General features: G+C 45.1%; 1 protein-coding gene and 1 long non-coding RNA gene across 2 annotated transcripts; one reads left to right on the top strand and one right to left on the bottom strand.

The window, feature by feature from the left end:
- Nucleotides 1–1,711: 1,711 nt before the first annotated feature.
- On the bottom strand, nucleotides 1,712–17,311 carry ern1 (endoplasmic reticulum to nucleus signaling 1). Its single transcript, XM_079281339.1, has 22 exons — nucleotides 17,165–17,311; nucleotides 12,461–12,581; nucleotides 10,754–10,787; nucleotides 10,562–10,634; nucleotides 10,238–10,310; nucleotides 9,122–9,244; nucleotides 8,518–8,619; nucleotides 8,170–8,431; nucleotides 7,633–7,711; nucleotides 7,209–7,365; nucleotides 6,593–6,708; nucleotides 6,306–6,500; nucleotides 5,954–6,212; nucleotides 5,767–5,857; nucleotides 5,490–5,679; nucleotides 5,043–5,142; nucleotides 4,741–4,940; nucleotides 4,336–4,483; nucleotides 4,132–4,259; nucleotides 3,584–3,707; nucleotides 2,654–2,721; nucleotides 1,712–2,573 (listed from the first exon to the last, which is right to left on the bottom strand). The coding sequence occupies exons 1-22, from the start codon at nucleotides 17,243–17,245 to the stop codon at nucleotides 1,965–1,967; spliced, it is 3,333 nt and encodes a 1,110-aa protein (XP_079137465.1). The 5' UTR covers nucleotides 17,246–17,311; the 3' UTR covers nucleotides 1,712–1,964.
- Nucleotides 17,312–17,595: 284 nt separating this feature from the next.
- Nucleotides 17,596–18,553, top strand: LOC306786953. Its single transcript, XR_013772517.1, has 4 exons — nucleotides 17,596–17,813; nucleotides 17,897–18,008; nucleotides 18,179–18,222; nucleotides 18,388–18,553. It is a non-coding gene; the product is annotated as an uncharacterized lncRNA (long non-coding RNA).
- Nucleotides 18,554–18,624: the final 71 nt, after the last annotated feature.

Here is an 18,624-nt window from a genome sequence, read left to right as displayed (position 1 = left end):
TTCCCTGTAAAACACATCAACAGCCCAGCTCGACTCTCCTCCGCTGGACACTTTACTGTCAGTCAAGATGAAACTGAGCCGGGCACAGCCGAACATGTCTATGATATCATCAAACACCTTTTACCTTGCATAGTATTTATGTGCGGACAAATCAGACTTATTCAAATAGTCTTGTGTAAACGTAGTAGTACAACCTTAATGTTAACAATACTTTATTTGAACAGTCCTGCATTCAAAAGAAGCAACAAATGTACTTCTGCTCTTCTGTAATAGTTTAGTAGAATACTTGGGACAACCATAGGGCTACTGAAGTGAGGAAATGTAAGAAGAAGAGGAACTCGTTTTTATAATTACAAGCCATTTCTGTTCTGGTTTAAGCTCTGACAGTATTTATTTGATAGAACAACTCTGGCCACAACATATAAATGGGATTGTGAAGGTGGAATGAATTTATGAAAACGTGTAGAATAATGGCAGGTATAAATGTGTCCAATATTTCAAAAATTGTAAAACATAATTTAAATTTAAGATGAATTAAGTTCCACAGAAAGCCAGGGGACAGGCCTAGTCTGACAGCTGTATTTACAGTCAATGTCCAAATGGGGAGAACAAAGGATCACCTGAGCTGCACCTTTTATCATCACGTCATATGACTTTGCTGAGTCACATACCTGCATTAACCTTTACACAGGGGTGTGGAGTGGGTGTACCAGACAAAATATTTCACCTGGATTGAACACAGTATAAACCAGCCCAGCCGGTTATGTCCTTGGGCGTTAAACGTTTTAATTTAAAGGAAGAATTGTTTTATTAATCTGTTCTACATACCATGTAGCTGGACCATCCTGTTTCCAGTCTTTGAGATCTATAGATATAGATCTCCGTGTGTGAGACGTACTCAGTCCAGCCCTGTGATACTGTGTTGCTGCTTTTTGGCTTCATATGCTTACAGTAAAATGTCTGCTGTTGCTTGGAAATGCTACGAGACAGAAGTGACACCGTAGGCTACGCTAAACAATGTTACCTGTAGCGATAGCTTACCCAGACAACTCATTGCAGTGGAGCACCTGTGAGGCACCGAATGTTAAATATATATTAATATTCCCCGATAGCCATCTTGAGATACATAAAGATCAATCAACAAGCAAAATCTTAGTATTAAAAAGAAAAATAGAATTTAATGTGCAAGTAATTAACTTCACTTTGACACCCTTGAAAAGTTATGTTTGCTCGTTCTGCAGCCTGACTTCTAAAACTCATATTTGATTGATTTGACGACATAATCACATGAGAATAAAATGACCGACTGTCTTCAGAAGCCGCCCTGAACACCCTTTGGAACAGTCCACTCTTACTGAGCCGGCACAATGGTCTTGATTGACAAAAGAGAAGCAGTTTAGCAGCATTAACTGGAATCAAGAACATTTAGCAAGCATTAACTGGAATCAAGAACATTTAGCACAGTTGATTTTAAACATCTGTACCAATGCAGCACAGCAATATAAAAAAATAATAAGAAAAAAAGGCACATTGGCCACGTTAAACGATGCATCATCAATGATCCAATTTCTGAATCAGTCTATACAAAAATATACATACAGTATCTGTGCAGTGAACAGTTCACTCAGAAATACAACATTGCACTATAAAACCCCCCAAAACAACATCCAGACCCCCCCCCCCCCACACACACACACACAATAGAAGCCAGATGTTTTTGGGACAAAACACTTTTTTTGGACATGCTGTAACAAAATAAAATATTCTCTTTGCTCAGTCCAGCTACAAGATAATTGTCCAACAGCACCCTGTTGGCTATCTGACTTGTTCAAGGCAGAGACGGACCCGCGGACGGTTCTGTTTGGGAACGATTTTACTCGGGTGAGCAGAAGGCACTTCATTTAGGGTGCAGCTGCTGCGCCCAGCAGCGGATCCCAGGCACTGCAGGCCTGGTCCTCACCAGCTCACGGTGCAGCAAGCAACTCCCACTTGGTGTCCACTCCCGAAGGCGATGCTCCCAACTGTGCTTGGTCCACCCGACTCTGGTTCGGTTCATGATCCAGTGTAGGAGGACCTGGCGGCGGGGGCATCTCAGACTGACCGGATTCTCTTTGCCCGAGAGGATCTGAAGGCGATTCTGAGGCCAATGTGGGGTTCAATGTTTGACCGTGCAAGTCGGTCTGTGCTGGCTGCACTGTCTGAACTGGCAAATGTGGCGGTACAGGCTCATCTGGTGAAGTGGCAGCCGCTGATTCAGCCGGCGTTGTGTGAGGGACCTGCACCGGCTGTGAGGACTGTATGGAGGGGGACGGTGTGTGCGTTGGCAGGTGTTGAGTGCACGGCTCGTTTTGTCTGTGTGGCCCCAGGTGTGTGTACTGGGCCTGTGTTTTTGCGAGCTGCTCTGCAGTAGAGTAGTAAGGCAGGAATGGCCTCTCTGATGCACAGGTCCGCATGGCCAGGTATGTGTGCATTAGCAGGTGGGGGAAGCGGGAGGTGAAGTAGGAGACAAAGTCATCAGGGATGGAGCCCAGAGTCTCCTGCACCTCGGCAGGCAACTCTCGGTAGTGATGTTTCTGTCGAAGGAAGGTCAAAACGTTAAGTCCGACAGTAGAGACGGTTTCTTTTACATGCAAAGCATCAGATGCATTCCTACCTTGTTTCTCATTGCACGCAGCAGGTCTCTGACTGAACCGCCCTTGTACGAGCGAAATTTCCGCAGATCTGCCGAAGAAGAAGAAGAGAAAAACAAAACCCCATGAATCAACCACAGAATGAGCCGCTCAGCATTATCCAACAAAGAAACAGTAAACCGGAAATCCTGAGAGGTTACGGCTGCCTTTTTATTTCATCCCGTTACTGAAGTGCCCAAACATGGAATGTTTAGTGCAACTGAGGAAATATCAGGACGGGTATAAGGTACATAAGATGTCACTGCAGTTATGGTTGACTGGTACATGTGATGGAGGGTTCTGGTGCTATAAATAGACACATTCATGCGTAATGAAAGCTACTCTGGCACAGTTGCTGATCTGCACTTCCTCTTTGACGTTCTTCTTATTGACAAGAACAGTGAGTGTTGGAGCACAAGAGTCGTTATGCAATCGTTATACGTCCCTAATGAGGCTGGTACACAGAGTTTTATGCTTCTGGCCCCTAAAGTTTGACTTGAATGAGCTTTTTAATGAAGGAATTTGTTTTGTAAATGTAGAAGATCAGTGTATACTTTTATACTATGCTGTTATAATATGTAGTATACCCACATAATGAGTTCACATTAGTCTGTGTTTTGCCTGGTCAATCAATAACTATATCAGTGGGAGTTGCTTTACTGGTCAATAAAAGCAAATGCAAAGTCCAAAGAGCACCAGTTGACGTTGAGATACTCAGCGGGTGATTGTGCTGACAGGAAGGCTTACTTCCTTCATCGCCCACGATAATATTATGTGGTGACAGGAAACAGCAAAGCAACTAGCTCTCAACTGAAGTACGACCAGAGTAGAGTTTGTGGAGTGCTACGCTTTACTCTTTTACCACAGCGGGCACCAGGCGCGTATATCAGACTCGTGTAAAGCCAGTTCCATACCAGTCTGCAGTGGCACTGTGATATGCTCTCTCCAGTCACTCTTGACCACAGCCCTCCCTCCTCTCTCCAGCTGTCTCACGATTGGTCCGTCCAGCGGTTCCTTTTCTATTCTGTCGCTCACGTCCTGCGAACAACCACAAAATAAAACGTCAGTAACATTAACTAATACGGCAGGCAGCCGTGGGCCCTGGTCAGACAGTGTGTTTTAGCAGCCTGGGACAGTATTTGATGTTGTTTTAAGGGGGAATGACCGAAATAAATGTATTATATGGCGCACCAGTGAAGTTCTGAAGGTCGATATGTGATTGTAAGGAGCACGTGGAGTAGATAACCAATACAGATAACCTGCCATTGCTGCCCAAATCACATTCAAATAGCTGCATGTTTGCCCTCATTGATGAAGAAGTTTATTAATGATGAATCCACGCACAACATATATGAGGATTTCTACAACTTTGAAGATGCCTGATGCTCTAATAGCGAAGTACAGTAAACAGCCTACTACATGTGATCTATATACAATAAGCAGAGAGCAGTAAACAGCTGACCTGAAAGAACTGCAGCTCCTTCTCCAGGCTCCAGAAGAAAGGTTGTTTGAGAACGCTCTCAGCCGAAGGCCTCCGATGGGGCTCCATGCTCAACATCTGCTCGATTAGAGCTCTGGCCACTATGTCCTCTGGAATAATGACACAAGGGTTTGATTACACAGAGCTTTCATTGAACCACATTACTGTTATTACTATAGTACTCACCATGTTTGTCAGTTTGCAGATGGTCGAGGCTGTATGTGCCCAGGAGGATGTTTGCTTGCCGCTGCAGAGACTTGCCAAAGGGATGGCTTCCCTCCGACACCACGTAGTAGAACACACAACCAGCGGAGAAGATATCAACAGAGCAGGTCTGCAGGAGAGGAGAGAAGGAAAGGATAGAGGAGGTCACAATGTGGCATGTAGGGAAACACACATTCACCACCAACAATATCTGTAAGCAGTACCAAGTTATGGATACGTGCGTTGGTTTGTATAGGGTTCATTAATGCTCCTTTTGGGTCTCACGTTCACCCTTTAGACAGTTTCTAGTGTTAGTGTGATTTCTGATAATCAACATTACTTCTAACCACTACGAGAGAGCTGCTGCTGCTTTTCTACCCGACTCACCGGGTTGTCTTTGCAGTCCTCACTGAGCACCTCGGGGGCGATCCAGCCCTCTGTGCCCGGCACCCCAGACCTTCTACTGAAACTGTGGCGGCCCACTGCCAGCTTCTTACACAAGCCGAAGTCTGAGATCATGGCCCGGACCCGACCATGGGCGTTGGGCATGGACACCAGGATGTTGTGGGGTTTCAGGTCTCTGTGGACTGAAGGGAAAAGGTAAGAAGGTGAGAAAACAACACGCTGTCAGTTACTTTAGTGGTGTAGATGTTGCTTGGTAATTCAAAAACAGGCTTAATAATAGATACCTATGTTGAGAGAGTGCAGATGGGCCAGCCCTGACGTGGTCTGCTGGAGAAGCATAACTGGCTCCAGACCATGACGGTCAAAATCCTTCCTCTCCACATACTAGAGAGAAGAAAGACCAGTCAGTGAGTCCAATAATTATCACATGATGGCGTCATTTAAAAAGGAAACAAATACATTTTAGTGTTTCTTGTAGTTTTTGTGCTCTATGAATAATGACAGAGAACCCTGGCTAGTTCCTCCTCTCACTGCCAAACTTCATCACATCACTGACACACAGTATTAATTGCATCCCAATGACACAAGAAAATTATTAAAGAAAAATGAAGCTTAAACTGGACAGTTATCAGCAAAATACTTGATACGTGTTGTTAAGAAACAGCACAAAGTTAACTCAACGTCTCCCAGAAAACAAAAGTGCTCAAGTGATCTATTAGGCCATTAATTACATCCTGAAGTGAGGCAGCACACAGCTCAATTGCGATGTACTGGAACTGGCGGTCTCTCTCCGTGCAGAAGTAGCGGATGACATTTGGGTGCTCGTCGGACTCCCTCAGCAGCTGCACTTCCCGGTCTGCAAAGCTGAAGCACTCCGGGAGAATTCTCTTAACTGCCACTGCACGGTTGTCAAACTGACCCCTTGTGGAGGAACGATGGAAATACAACGTTGTGATATTGAACAAAAAGTTTATCGTGAATAACTGTTGACTGGCTGTTCAGACTTACTTGTACACAATGGTGCCCTCAGCACCATGACCCAAGACCTCTTTGGGGCGGAAAGTTATGTTGCCCACTCTGACAATATTACAGTCCTCCTCTGAAAAGACAAACGCATAATTTCGAACAATGAAAACTGGGTTAAATTAAGTACAAACAAACAGTGTGCTTTCAATCCTGATTCCTCAATCTTTACCGCCATCTTCGTGCTCATTGGCTGAGCTCCCCAGCTCAGACAGGTTGGAGTGGTTGGAGGCGTGGGGGGTGACGTTGGGGCTGCTGTGGTCCGAGCATTCGGAGCGAGCGTGGGCCACCTCCAGATAGTCGCTGTCTGGGGCCAAGCCCAGGGCCACGTCTGCAGCGGGGAACGGCTGCTGTCTCTGGAGCAGCTCCAACTTCTCCTCCATCTGTCTCTGGAACTCCTGGTGCTGCAGCTGCTGCTGCTTGTGAACACTCTGTGGCGAGAGAGGAGACTATGTCTGAGGCTCTAAGGAAAACAAACGCGTACTCATCACCTACGGTCCACCAGGTGGTGCTGTTTGACTTACTTTGGGGTAGGTGATCACAAAGGCCACCCAGCCAGCCAGGAGGAAAGTGGAGAAGATGATGGTGGCCATGTCTTTGAGCATGGAGTCCACCGGGGCCTCTGGACGCACAGTGCGACCACTGGTCCCAGGTTCTTGGATAGATGTTTCAGGCAGAGGAGAAGGGGGCCCGTCATCCATACCACTATCATTCACCTTCTAGAGGAGGGTGGGCAGAGAGTGAGGAAATCTGCACAGATGTTTTGATCCCAGAAAGATCTTCCAAACTAAATATCTCATGGGTCACACACCTCCTCAACTTTCTTGTCAGTCGTAGGTGGGATGACGTTGCCTTGATTGCGAGGGAAGCGGTCTGGAAACCTCTCGAGGATCTTGTTGTGAGCTTCAGGAGGCGTCTCATGATGACCTGAAATGCAAGAGTGGCCTTTTTAATCATCATCATCAAAATCATAGCATTCAACAAAACCAAACACTGATTTCAGTTATGGTGCTAAAATTATTATTATTATTATTATTATTATAAGTATAGGTAAGAAAACACAATATGTTATTCATTTTATCATCCAGCAGAGGGCGGTCTAAGTGCACCAGTCACTCAAAGCGCAGTGAACCATTCAAGGCCTTGGACTTCAACATGTGGCGAAGAGGAGTGAGAGTGAAACCTTTCAACATACAGCAGGGTTCATCGGCATCGTTAGCAAACACATTTTCATGACCGTACAAACCCAGCTACAGTAACAACCACTTTATGGAGGTCTTTCCTGATGTCAAACCCTCGACCGTGAATTGTCAGCGGAACTAAGATTTCTTTCTTCTTTTAGGTGGTGGCGCTGAAACCCTCTCTCATTACCCCGAGCGGGTCCAGACGAACATCTTCCTGTGTGATTTGTGCACTGCCTGTAGTACCTATGAGGAGCAGGTAGTTCCTCATGAAGTTGATGCGGTTTCGCTCCCGGAGCGCAGCGTTGAACTTGACGCTGGTGCTGGGTGTGATGACGCACTCCTTGTCGTCTGTCTCCTGGCTGTCGGGACCCTCCAGCATGGGGAAGGTGCTGCCGCGAGGCTGTACGCACACACACACACACACAAAACATGTGAAGGATTCTGATAAACTTCCCATCAAAGACCTCACATGATTACATAAGAAAAGCAGTGGGGCTTTAAGACACAACTTGCATTCCTGGTAAACCAAAAGTTAAGACCCGACAATGAAAACTATACAACTGCTTGGATATTTTAATGGTAACTTTACATATTCCATGTCCTGATGATAAGGATTGTGTTTTGCCTAAATGAAGAGAGATATACAGCACACGTAACGGTCACTCACCACAACAGTGACTCCATCGTGCACCAGGGAAGAAGAGGCATATAGACTGGTGGAGTATTTACCCACATACAAAGTGGCCCTGGAGAAGGAGAAGGAGCTCAGTCAAACCATATGCTGTACCTATTTCATGCTAAATAGAGAGAATAGGATGTTGGAGAAGACATCTGGAGTGTATTTACAGGTTCAAAGTGGAGAAGAGTTCTCCATCATCTCCCTAAACAGGCGAAACTTTCACAGTGTCTTAACCACTGAAAGCCCTGTTTGTCCTTTCCAGCTGAAGCAGGTGTGAACACAATATATCAAAATAAAACACAGTGCTGCAGTGTGAAACCACAGCTATAACAAGGCCCAGCAGCACATATGACATTTTTAGACGCCCAAACATTAAGCAATTGCACATCTTACAAAAGGACATCTTGATTTCCAGCTTTTCATTAAGTTATGTCCCTATGATTGATGGACGCTTTAAAACAGAGTAAGACATCTGTTCTTTATAGTAGTAACAATCGCAGGAATGGCTACTTTCAGTCCGCTTACATGAACTTGTTCTTGGGCTTATTCTCTTTGGGGAACGGGTATTTCCACTGAGTGATGCGGCCAACCTCTCCAGACATGAACGTGAGGTAACGCAGGGTTTCCACGGCCACATTGGTGTGGGGAACTTTGCGGAGACCCTCGCGCTGCCAGATGTACATGGCCACCACCGGAGAGTTGTAGTTCTGCACCCACTGGACGTCTCCCGAGTCGCTGTCCACGGTCACCACGAGGCCGTCGCCGTTGGACACAAAATGAGCCACCTCTGTGGGGAGGCACAGAGCGGACAAGTGATTAGCCCCGTCTGCCAGAAACGAAACAAAAAGGAGCCAGCGTGTCCCAGAGTCTTACTGTATTTGGTTTCATCGTCAGGAAGGGTGGAGGCGTAGTCGGAATAGGTGGCATTCCAGCGCAACTCTCTGCTCTTGGTGTCATACATGGTGATGGTGTACTCTAACAAGGAAGTGAACAACAAGAGCTAATTCACAAAAAGGGAAAAAAGACATTGTGTTGCTTTGCTTATAACACACAGAAGCCAGGCTTTGAGTATCAATTCCTGGGTATAAATGCAAAGTAGTGTTGAATTTCCTTTGTATCAAAAAATTGACATTGTAGAGACACGGTGAAACAAAATCCCGCAGATGCGTTGTTTCGTGACTTGACACCAAGTTGAGGATGGATTTATAGGATTAAGTATTCAATTTGCAGGGCTCAGGTGCTCTAGGCTCTCGTCTACAATTACCATATCAAGGATAGAGAGAGAGGGGGGGGGAGGGAATAGCAGCAGGGATGGTAAATAAGGGTTTGTCGACAGTTTGAGATCAGAGCACGCAAACAAAATAGGCCTGTTGATGAGCCAGTTTAGAAACAACAACTAAATGGGATGGGCTGCAAAGATAATCCGCCCAAGACGAGGCTCGTCAATTTAGGGGAAAACAAATAGCTGAACTCGTACCTGTGCGTCCCAGATAGAGAAGAGATGAAGACGGACACAGCATCTCGGCAAAGGAGGAAGTCAGAGTCTGCTGCTTCTCTCCAGTCAACAGGTCCACCACATACCACAGGTCCTGCTTCTTACCTGCACACACACACACACACACACACTGATTACAGCATTCAGATTGCATTTCATATTTACAGAAATAGTATGTTCTGCAGTTCATTTACTTAAGACTGTCATTCTGTCGATAAAGTGTAATTTTATTGCTCCTACTTTTGTCTGCACTTTAATGTGCCACCTATTGTCTGTCCACCCTGAGGAGGGCTGATCTTGCTGAGGTTTCTCCCCATTTTGCTTTTAAAATGGCTTTTTGCCCAAATCAAGGGTCCGATTATAAAAGTATCAAAGTCATGTTTGTGATGTTTGCTTCTCTAAGGAAAACTGAATTGATCATGTGCAGGAAATTGCCAAATTGACCAAAAGGTGAACACGTGCAAGTCGAACCAAGCAGAATAACATGCAGCCATTTAACCCTCCCAGTGACGGGTGTCACTATCATTAAAGGACCAACCCATCATGGCCTCTTTGTACCGGCACCTCGCCCTTTTTTGTCAATGCAGGGAGTGATATTATAATTATAGTTATGGAGGAATGCAAACGTCCAATAGAAGGAAGAGGATGGTTTGCACTGATAGTTCCTACAAACTCTACTGAGCAGAAATCTCATTCATCTGTACATGTATGCAATTTAAAGAGTGAGAATTTGAGGCCGAGACCTTTGCATCTCTAATATTCTTTGTTCCAGCAGCAGCTTCAGTTGAATGCAAACAAAAGCTTCACTGATGAGGTCTGTCGAGAATCATCTGTGTGCCAAATGTCACCCGCTTCCCTTCGAACAATGACACAGTCACTCCGGCAGATTAGCACCTTCCCTCTGTTAGCCGTCGTAAATTCAAACGAGCACAAGCGGCGACCTCTGGTTGAGTGGAACCGAAAGGTGCTGGAAGGTATCCAGATTAAACACCCGCTCATTTAGCACCGACTGCACACGGTTATGAACAACAAGACCACAGAACAATGTGTTGAATCAAAAGACACGATGTCATTTATTTTTTTTAGAATTAGCCTTACCCATGTAGAGGACACCATCAGAGCTGCGGCAGGGAGACGCTTGGACCAACTCGGGGATAGTGAACGGCAATTTCTGTTTGATCAAAATGCACATTAGTCAGCAATAACATGTGCGTGTCCTGTGACATGAGACGGGAGACACCATTCATGCACCAACACAGTTGCAACTTCAGAATGAGGGCGCATTACTTTCAGCATGACTTGTGTACACACACACGCGCGTGGTGAGAGGACATGTTTTTCTGTGGAATAGGGAAATGAACAGTGCGTTTCTCACAAGAGAAGGGAGCTTATAGTTTGTGATAGTAAAGTGTTTCCTCTTACTGTGAGGCCTTCCTTGTTCTTTCCTCCCAGAGAGTACAGGCTGCCATCGTTGGGGTCCGGCAGAAAGGCTGGTCTGGAGGAAAGATTGAAGAAAAAAAGTTTTAAAAAAGCTCAAAGTGTCGCCATAATAATTAGCATTGTTCATCTTTTGTTACAGACGGGTGCAGTACACAAACTGCAAAAGATACGTACTCGGCCACATGTGTGGGGACCTGAAGAACTGGATCTGTGAGGAGAGAGAAGGAGACACGAGTCAGGACTGACCGGAATATCAAACAACAACAGAGGCGGTGGCAAGACACAAATTGCCCAAAGACAGATTGCCCTCGGGCAAACATGAAGAGCAAACTGGCATGTCTGCAAACAGCTTTCTGCATGACGCATGGAAAACTCCAAAAAAAAAAAAGATTATTTAATGACCTCACATTACATCATATCCTCTAAAAGGGTTCGAGAACATATTAACCCGTCTCTACCAAATATCTAATGGACTGATTAAAGTAGCAGGTTTAAAGTAGCAGGTTACTCAAGGAAGCAGATTTTACTCTTAAGGCCTTTTCACCACAACGGTAAAAACTTTATCTCTCCCTTCCACCTCGACTAACGTTGAGTATTTTGCATTTTCCCCTGGTGTGTAAAGGCCTTTACTCTGGTACGGTTAAAAACTCACTGTATTTAAATACTGGAAATAAATGGGTAAAAACGATGCGTTCTCCTCCCTGAAACGCCTCCCAGGACCACGCCATGTTTAAGCCCATTTAGATTCATTTCATACATTTTACATTAGTGCCCAACATTCAAGTATCCAATAATGTGTGGGGGGGGGCTACCTGAAGGTGGTCATTGACTCTTGTGCTCAAGTTTTTTTGTTTTGTGCGATTGCAGAAGGTGGTGAGAAAGACACGGTTTTCATGGAAGTGAGCAAACCGCCATCGGCTGATATACAAACGCATGTTTGCGAGGCCGTACGGGGGGGGTGGTGGGGGGGGCTGAGCAAACAGTGAGCAAACCGCCTGCTTCTCCCTCATTCTGTGGGTGCACCGCCGCCCTGACTGGAGCACAACAACAGGTGTGTGCTGAGCCCGGTACAGGACTGGTCCAATTTATATTCAATAGCTCTCCCAGGGAAAAGAACAGATGGTGCGGAGGAAGCAGCCACTGCCTCTGATTATTAATGACTTGGGACATCACCAGGACATGTGGGTTCAAACAACAGCAGTTTTAATATCGCATAAAATCTCGTGTCTGTGAAAGTCTTAAATCGTCTCTTATTCTAAGAAAGATAAACTGCTCGAAACAGCAAGTTTTCCAGTAACCCTTCAGTGCATCTAGTGTCGGTGTGTAGTGGCTGCATTAACATGGTAACCATAGTGCATGCTGTGTGTGTGCAGGTGCCTCTACAGCAGAGTGGCTTACCCTTACCCACTCCGACCTTGATTACAGGCTATTTCTGCCCCTCTCTGTTAATTATTAGCCAGTTTCCATGCCTAACAGAACATCAAACAGCATTTAACCCAAGGAAACATTTCAAAAAGTCAACAATACAAATGAAAGAAGCCCGATTAGTGTTTCTTGACCAAATTAATTAAGTGGTCTTTTAGATCTACAGGCCTGTTTTACTCCCACAGAGTGTTAATGATTAAAGTTAAATTATTTTTTGCAATGCATTCAAATATTTGGGTTAGAATTCTGCTGCCGATTCCCCTTTTTGTTCACATTAAGATCACAAAGAATACTTTTAAATCAAATCAATAGACCAAATAAGATAACAAAAAAAAACCAAGTGGTACAGCCTTGATATGGCATCACACGTGGCCCTCACTTAGTTCAATTATTGAATAAAATATATTAAAAGTCACCATCGCTTCATTGTGTCACCATCGCTTCATCTCGTCTTACCTTCCTTCAGAGTCCATTTGATGGAGCCGGATTTCTTGCTGACAGCGTGCAGGTTTCCGTCCAGCGTGGACACAAAGAGCAGGCTTTCAGGGAGGGAAACTGTGCTGGCGCTGCAGAACCCCTACAGAAACCCAAAACACAACAGAAAATCAAGGCCACGTCCTAAACAAAAACACATCTCTGTTCATTTATAATGCCAACGAATCAAAGTGATGACGTATCAAACGCAGACATTATCACGCGGCCGTGTGTGAACATGCGCGCTCCCACTTTAAGCCCACGGCTGAGGTGGAAACGGGTGCCTCTGCATTGAGGTTGTGAATAATGACTTCAGCCACTCACTACTTATCCTCTCACACACACACTTGAACCAAACATAAGTGTTTCAATTACAGCATGTGAAATGTGTCAGACGTTACAGCCCGGGGCCTTGCTTTCACCATCGCCCCGGTACAGTCAGCGTTGTGCTGGAGGTGGTTGGGGTGTTGGGTTGCCCCGTGGCAGCTTGGTCTGCTCGACAAATCAATGAACTTCAAACTTCAACTTCAAATCAATACCGCACAACGACGGCTGAAGAGCAAACCAGGAGGGCACGCTGCCGAGGGTTCAAAGTAACAGCCGGGGCAAGGTAAACAAACCGTGCGTGAGCACGTGTGCACGTTCTCAACTTCAGCGTTACACTCGTGCTCCCACCCATGAGCATGCCTTATAAGGTTGACTGGGCTTCTTCTATTTTTTTTTTTTTTAACAGATTTCACAATTAACTGAGTGAAGAGCGTGTTTCAACTTCTCCCTGCACAGATGAACAGTGGGCTGACGGGCCATACGGGAAGTCTTCTCACCAGAATCTTTCACTCCCACTCACAAATATGGGGCGACGTGAACGGACGTGGGAACACTTGGATTGGTTCGCCACACGATGAAAAGTAGACACGGTGACAAAAAGGGGGCAATACGATGACAAAGACAAAACAAAACAAAAAAGATGCAGAAAACAATCTAACCAATAAAGCAGCCGCGGAGCGACCTCATGACTCGGCTTACGGCAGAATTAACCGCACTGTGGGCGACGTGTGCGCCGCTCACCCACTATGGAATTCTAAAAACGCCGCTCTTGATAACCACGCCGTGGGCTGCTTTTGGTTTTTGGCAGCAACGTGAAGGAAGAGGTCCAGTGGTGGGGGGGTTTGAGCCTGCCAAACCAGAGGAGCCTGTATGACCTCACCCTGACCAGTCTCTGTACACATGAGCTTTCTCAACTGAACGAGGCAAACTGTATTAATTGATTTCTTACCGACTTGTTATAGGACAAAGTTCATCAGCACTTCTCAGTTCAGGTCAGATTTGGGAATGCCACTTAATCTGCCACCTTTTTAAAACAGGAGTCTTGGAAAAGCTGAGCAGACAAACTTCATTCTTCTACTGAACCACAGGAGCATTGATCAACATCGCCGACTCATCCCCTTGAACAGCTCCCTGGGGGGGCAGTGCAAAGAGCAGATTATCAATTAGATCATGTTATGTGGGGGGTTGAAGTGCTTTGAAAATTGGACAGAAGCAAACCACACCAACAGGTTGTTCCTTTTGTTCGCAGCTTCTATTTCCTTGCCCAGTGCACGACAATGGCCTTCTCCCTGTGCATGCTTCAGCTTCTTCTTCAGTCGTAACGGCCCTAAACAGAAACCACGGCCAACACGACCCAACAAACTGAAAGTGCTGCACTCTCTACGGAAGGAAACTGGGTCCTCCTCCACATTTGCCTCCCGGGCGCCGGCTGTAGTCTAACATCCTTTAACAAGCATTTGTGTCAATATTGTGCACCTGTGACTGTTCCCACTGGGCTGCTGCAAACTCTCGAGCATCACACACACAGACACACACGCACAAAACTGTACTGGGAGAATCATAACCACCTTGTTTTTGGGCCCCCCCAGTGATCTCTATCAGGGTTCTCGGTTTCGCAAGCAAATAACATCTTAACATCTGTTCGCCTCCTCGTTTTGGACGGACACCGATTAACAGCAACTGTTGAATGTTCTACAGAGTTAGGCTTCGTGGACATCGGGTTCACAGCGAGAGTTATAAAGCTTAAAAAAAAAACAGGGCTTTCTCGCTCATTTCCTCACTCTGTGCACAGAAATGCTAGGTTCTTGCGCAAGCGAGTTACATTATACTACAGAACCGTCTCGGCAGGTTGTGAGGTCTTCACTTTCTCCTCTTCAATGAAGAGGCATAGCTTAACGACGACACATGATATGTAGCAGACTGGATGTCACTGCGCTTCACAGACCAAACTGGCAGCTTTCCCACAAGCCATTTAGTAGTACACCTGCATGATGACCCCTTTATAAGATACTCTCATCTCTTTGAGAATTGCTCAGGTAAAGACAAAGAGTCAGACAGACAGAGGTCTCTTTTTATAGGAGAAAGACTTGACACATGTAGGAGACACACAGAGGGAGGGGACGCCTCAAGTATGTAGAGGATCCAGTGTCCTCCCATCACAGCTGCCCTACATCCTGAAAGAAAAGAGGCTTCCCGAGTGTCACTTTTCAGATGAATCAACATCGTATGACAGCGTAACATCTCAGACAGTGACTCACTCTTTAAAGGTTTGTGACTGCCACAAACAAGCGACAGGCAATAAAATAATGGCGGGGCCCCCACAAGCAACAATTGTGACGGCTGAACAAAGACGTTCTGTTGTCCTCTGACTCAGGCTTTTATGTGCTCATTTAAAAGATGCATGCAGGAGAAAAGAGGCTGAAATACCAGAGAATGTCATGAGTCAGTTTTCTAATTAAAAGGAAATCAATTGGTTATTAATATCTGAGATTCAAATGAGTTCATCGAGTTATCATATGGGCCCTAAAATGCTTCACTACAGGTTGTCTTTGAGAGACAAAAACTCAGATTTGTAGGCAAGACTATTACTAAAAAAGACGTCTTCTAGTCTGAGCTCTCCATTAATTAGGACTAAACTACAAGTCACTGTTTTTCTGCTGAAAAGTGGAACACTCTCACCACAAGCGTGTCTGCAGCGATGAGCAGTCTGTTTGCAGCTTGCTCGGGTGCAGACGAAAACAAACACAGGAAATAGGCGTCAATTAAGAAACGTCCATAAAAGTATGGTGACTAGAGGTCCGGCTTTCCCTTCGAGGCTGTATGAAGATGACACAGGCGAGGAGATTACGCCCCGGGGAGATGACATTTAGGAATATAGTGGAGATGACTTTTTAAAGCAACCTCCTTTGTCAACAGTGTATCAGCTGCTCTCTGCGTGGTGTCGCTGCAGTGGGGACGGATGTCACGTGCTCAGGCACACTCAATCTACAGACGTGATAAGATAGTAGAAGATCACAACCTATTCTATGAGCATAATGTGAGAAGAAGCACTACAAAATATACTTGACTTGAGTAATAACTGCAGAAACTTTGAGCTACATTTTAGTCACAAACACCCCTCCTTTCATTCGTATCTCTCGCCATCTCACACACACACACACATCTATAGATAGCCATCATCCTTTGTCACCCTTACTACACAACCAGACTCCCTACCAGGCTAAGAAGAACCCGAGACATGATATGGGATTATACGGCTTCTTTAATCTGCTTCTTAGTCAAAGTGGTTTACTAGCTTGGTAGCTAGGATCTCTGCCTGGAGACCTTTAAGGGATCCGGTTCAGTTTAGTTAGCTGGCTCTCATTTGTGCCCGCTACCAATACTACGGATCCCGTTCTCTGTTTACAAATTCCTTCGGTAATAACTAAACTCACTGCATCGGTCCCGCTAGCTTCAGAGATCCAATGAACTGAAGGGGAAGGCTTCCTTCAAACTGTACCTCAGTACATAAGACATGTGTTTTTCTTGCATTAAGCTTCTATTTTTACTTTTTGATCTAAATGAGTCTTCTGTTTGGAGTGGCTATGTCAAGTATTTACGTCTACAGGCGAGGTCCAATGTCAAAGACCCCAATAAGCTCATCTCGATGACCCAAAATACTGACTGATGCGTTGTAAGGTCGCTGCTGATGTGCAAGCAAAGGACTTGTGTTCAATCTTGTGAAAAGATAAGAAGAGTAAACATGCAAGTCGTAGAAATAATAGCCAGCCTTAACCACATCGACACACTGACCGGGGTGTACCTTTCAACAGAAGTCTTTTTGTTCAATTGAATAGTTTGCTAATGTGATTCTGAGATACTTGAGGAGAGTTGGTAGCATGCAAATAATTAAGGTTGGGGAGAGTTTAGCTTTAAAACAATACAAATACACGTGTAGACACAGCAAAGTCTCATTGTACACTAATAGAGAGATCTCTGGAAGTTTCTCTGACAGCAGATGGAGATCTGATGTTCATGCTCTGAACAGTTTCCTTGATTTGTGACACTGGAATAATCAATTAGAGATGGTCTGACGTTCATGATATAATGGTAGTTAAGTAAATTTTAGGCTTTCACAAATACGTTGTTTTTTTACATAGTGTTTTAGCCAGCAAGCGAGCGTTGATGTTAGCTTCCTTGCATCTTATCAAGACACCACGCAGCACAGAGACATGATTAAAAAGGTTCACAGAATGACATATTCAAGTCAGAATAAGTAAAAACAATCCGCCTGAAGTTGAGTGAAAAGTGTAGTTTAACGAGTAACACCGAGCTAATGTCATCTAACTTAAGCTAGCTTCTCCAGTTAGCCTCTCGTACCTTTTGTGGGAGACCGGCGCAGCAAAGCAACGAAAACAAAAAGCTCCACAACAGGGCCCGACTGCTCACGGTCCAGTCCATGTTGTCTGGTCTCACGCTGGGACAGACAGCTGGTCCTCACGGCCGTTGACTACATAGAAAAACTGGGTTTTTTTGGGGGGGGGGGGGGGGGGGGCGGCTCACAACCAGACACGTTACGAAATGATGTTTAAATCAGCGCTGTAACGGGAGAGCCAGCAGAGCGGCGGAACACAACGCTGGATCCGCTTCTTCCTGAAGTGAGAAGCGTGGGGGCTGGACTTTGGGATAGATATCCACGCGAGTGGAGGAGGGGAGACGAGGAGTCGGCGTGAGCCAATCAGAACAGACCTACAGACCCGGATGTGATATAAAGTAGATCCGGGCAGAACGTTTTCTGCAGATAACCACTCCTCTGAGAGCATGCTGTCGCCAGTCCGACCGGACACATTTGCATCTGACATGGACAGGAAAAGCGTATCGACGTTTATGTTTTTGAGTTGTTATAATGATACTTGACGGAAGTCTGCAGGAAAAAAATTACTCCCAATTCGATCGCATCATGGTGCATTTCTGGAGCGGTGACTATGCTTCTGGAGCGGTGACTAGGCCTCATCTGCGTGGAAATATGGTAAAATTAAATTTTCTACAATGTTAAAATGGCAAATATAACTAAATATGTATATTAGTTACAGTGTGCTGTGCTGTCATCAGGACCGGTGGTGAACTTGGATCCATGCGGTGGTTTTGAGGTGATTGGACATCCACACGTGGCTGGAGGAGTGTGGCGTGCTTTCAGATGGAGGCCCTTCGTGACTTTATGACGGTGAGTGTTTCTGTGATTTACGTTAGTTTGTTTGTTTCATGAATGATGATTTAAGTGCGTTAGACTTATGTGAAGATGAAGTCAATATACTCTTATCTGACATGACTCACAAACACCAGTCGTGTGTATTTTTCAAAAATCATGTTTACTGAGATATTTTATATTTGCAGGAAAATGGAGTTTGGTGTGGCTGAATCCGTGCAGTAGCAACATGGTAAGTGCCTCGAGTCATCAGAGTGGATTGTAACTGTTATGAATGATGATCATGCGTTAGACTTCTGATTTAATGACGACAATATATATCTGACATAACCCACAGCGTTTTTAATGGATGGCGTTTCAATAACAGAGCTCACTAAAAGTTGTTGTTCTTCTGCAGCTATCTGACCCTCAAGAGGACACGCTTCTGTAAACTACAAGGTGACGCCAGGACTCAAATAAACATGCTTTTTGGTTTCCTACAGCATATTTGAACCGTGAGATTAAAAGTGTTTAACTGTTGGAGCACAATTTCCTGTTTTGAATAAAACTGTTGTCAAAAAGCACAGTCTTGTCATTTGTTTCATTCCATTTTTCATATTTTAGGCACTACCTTCAACCTGAGTGGCCTTTCCCT

Source organism: Melanostigma gelatinosum, assembly GCF_949748355.1.
Source record: "Melanostigma gelatinosum genome assembly, chromosome: 13".
Classification (NCBI taxonomy): domain Eukaryota; kingdom Metazoa; phylum Chordata; class Actinopteri; order Perciformes; family Zoarcidae; genus Melanostigma; species Melanostigma gelatinosum.
The sequence above is the reverse complement of the archived record's forward strand: the minus strand, read 5'-3'. Positions and strand labels throughout refer to the sequence as shown.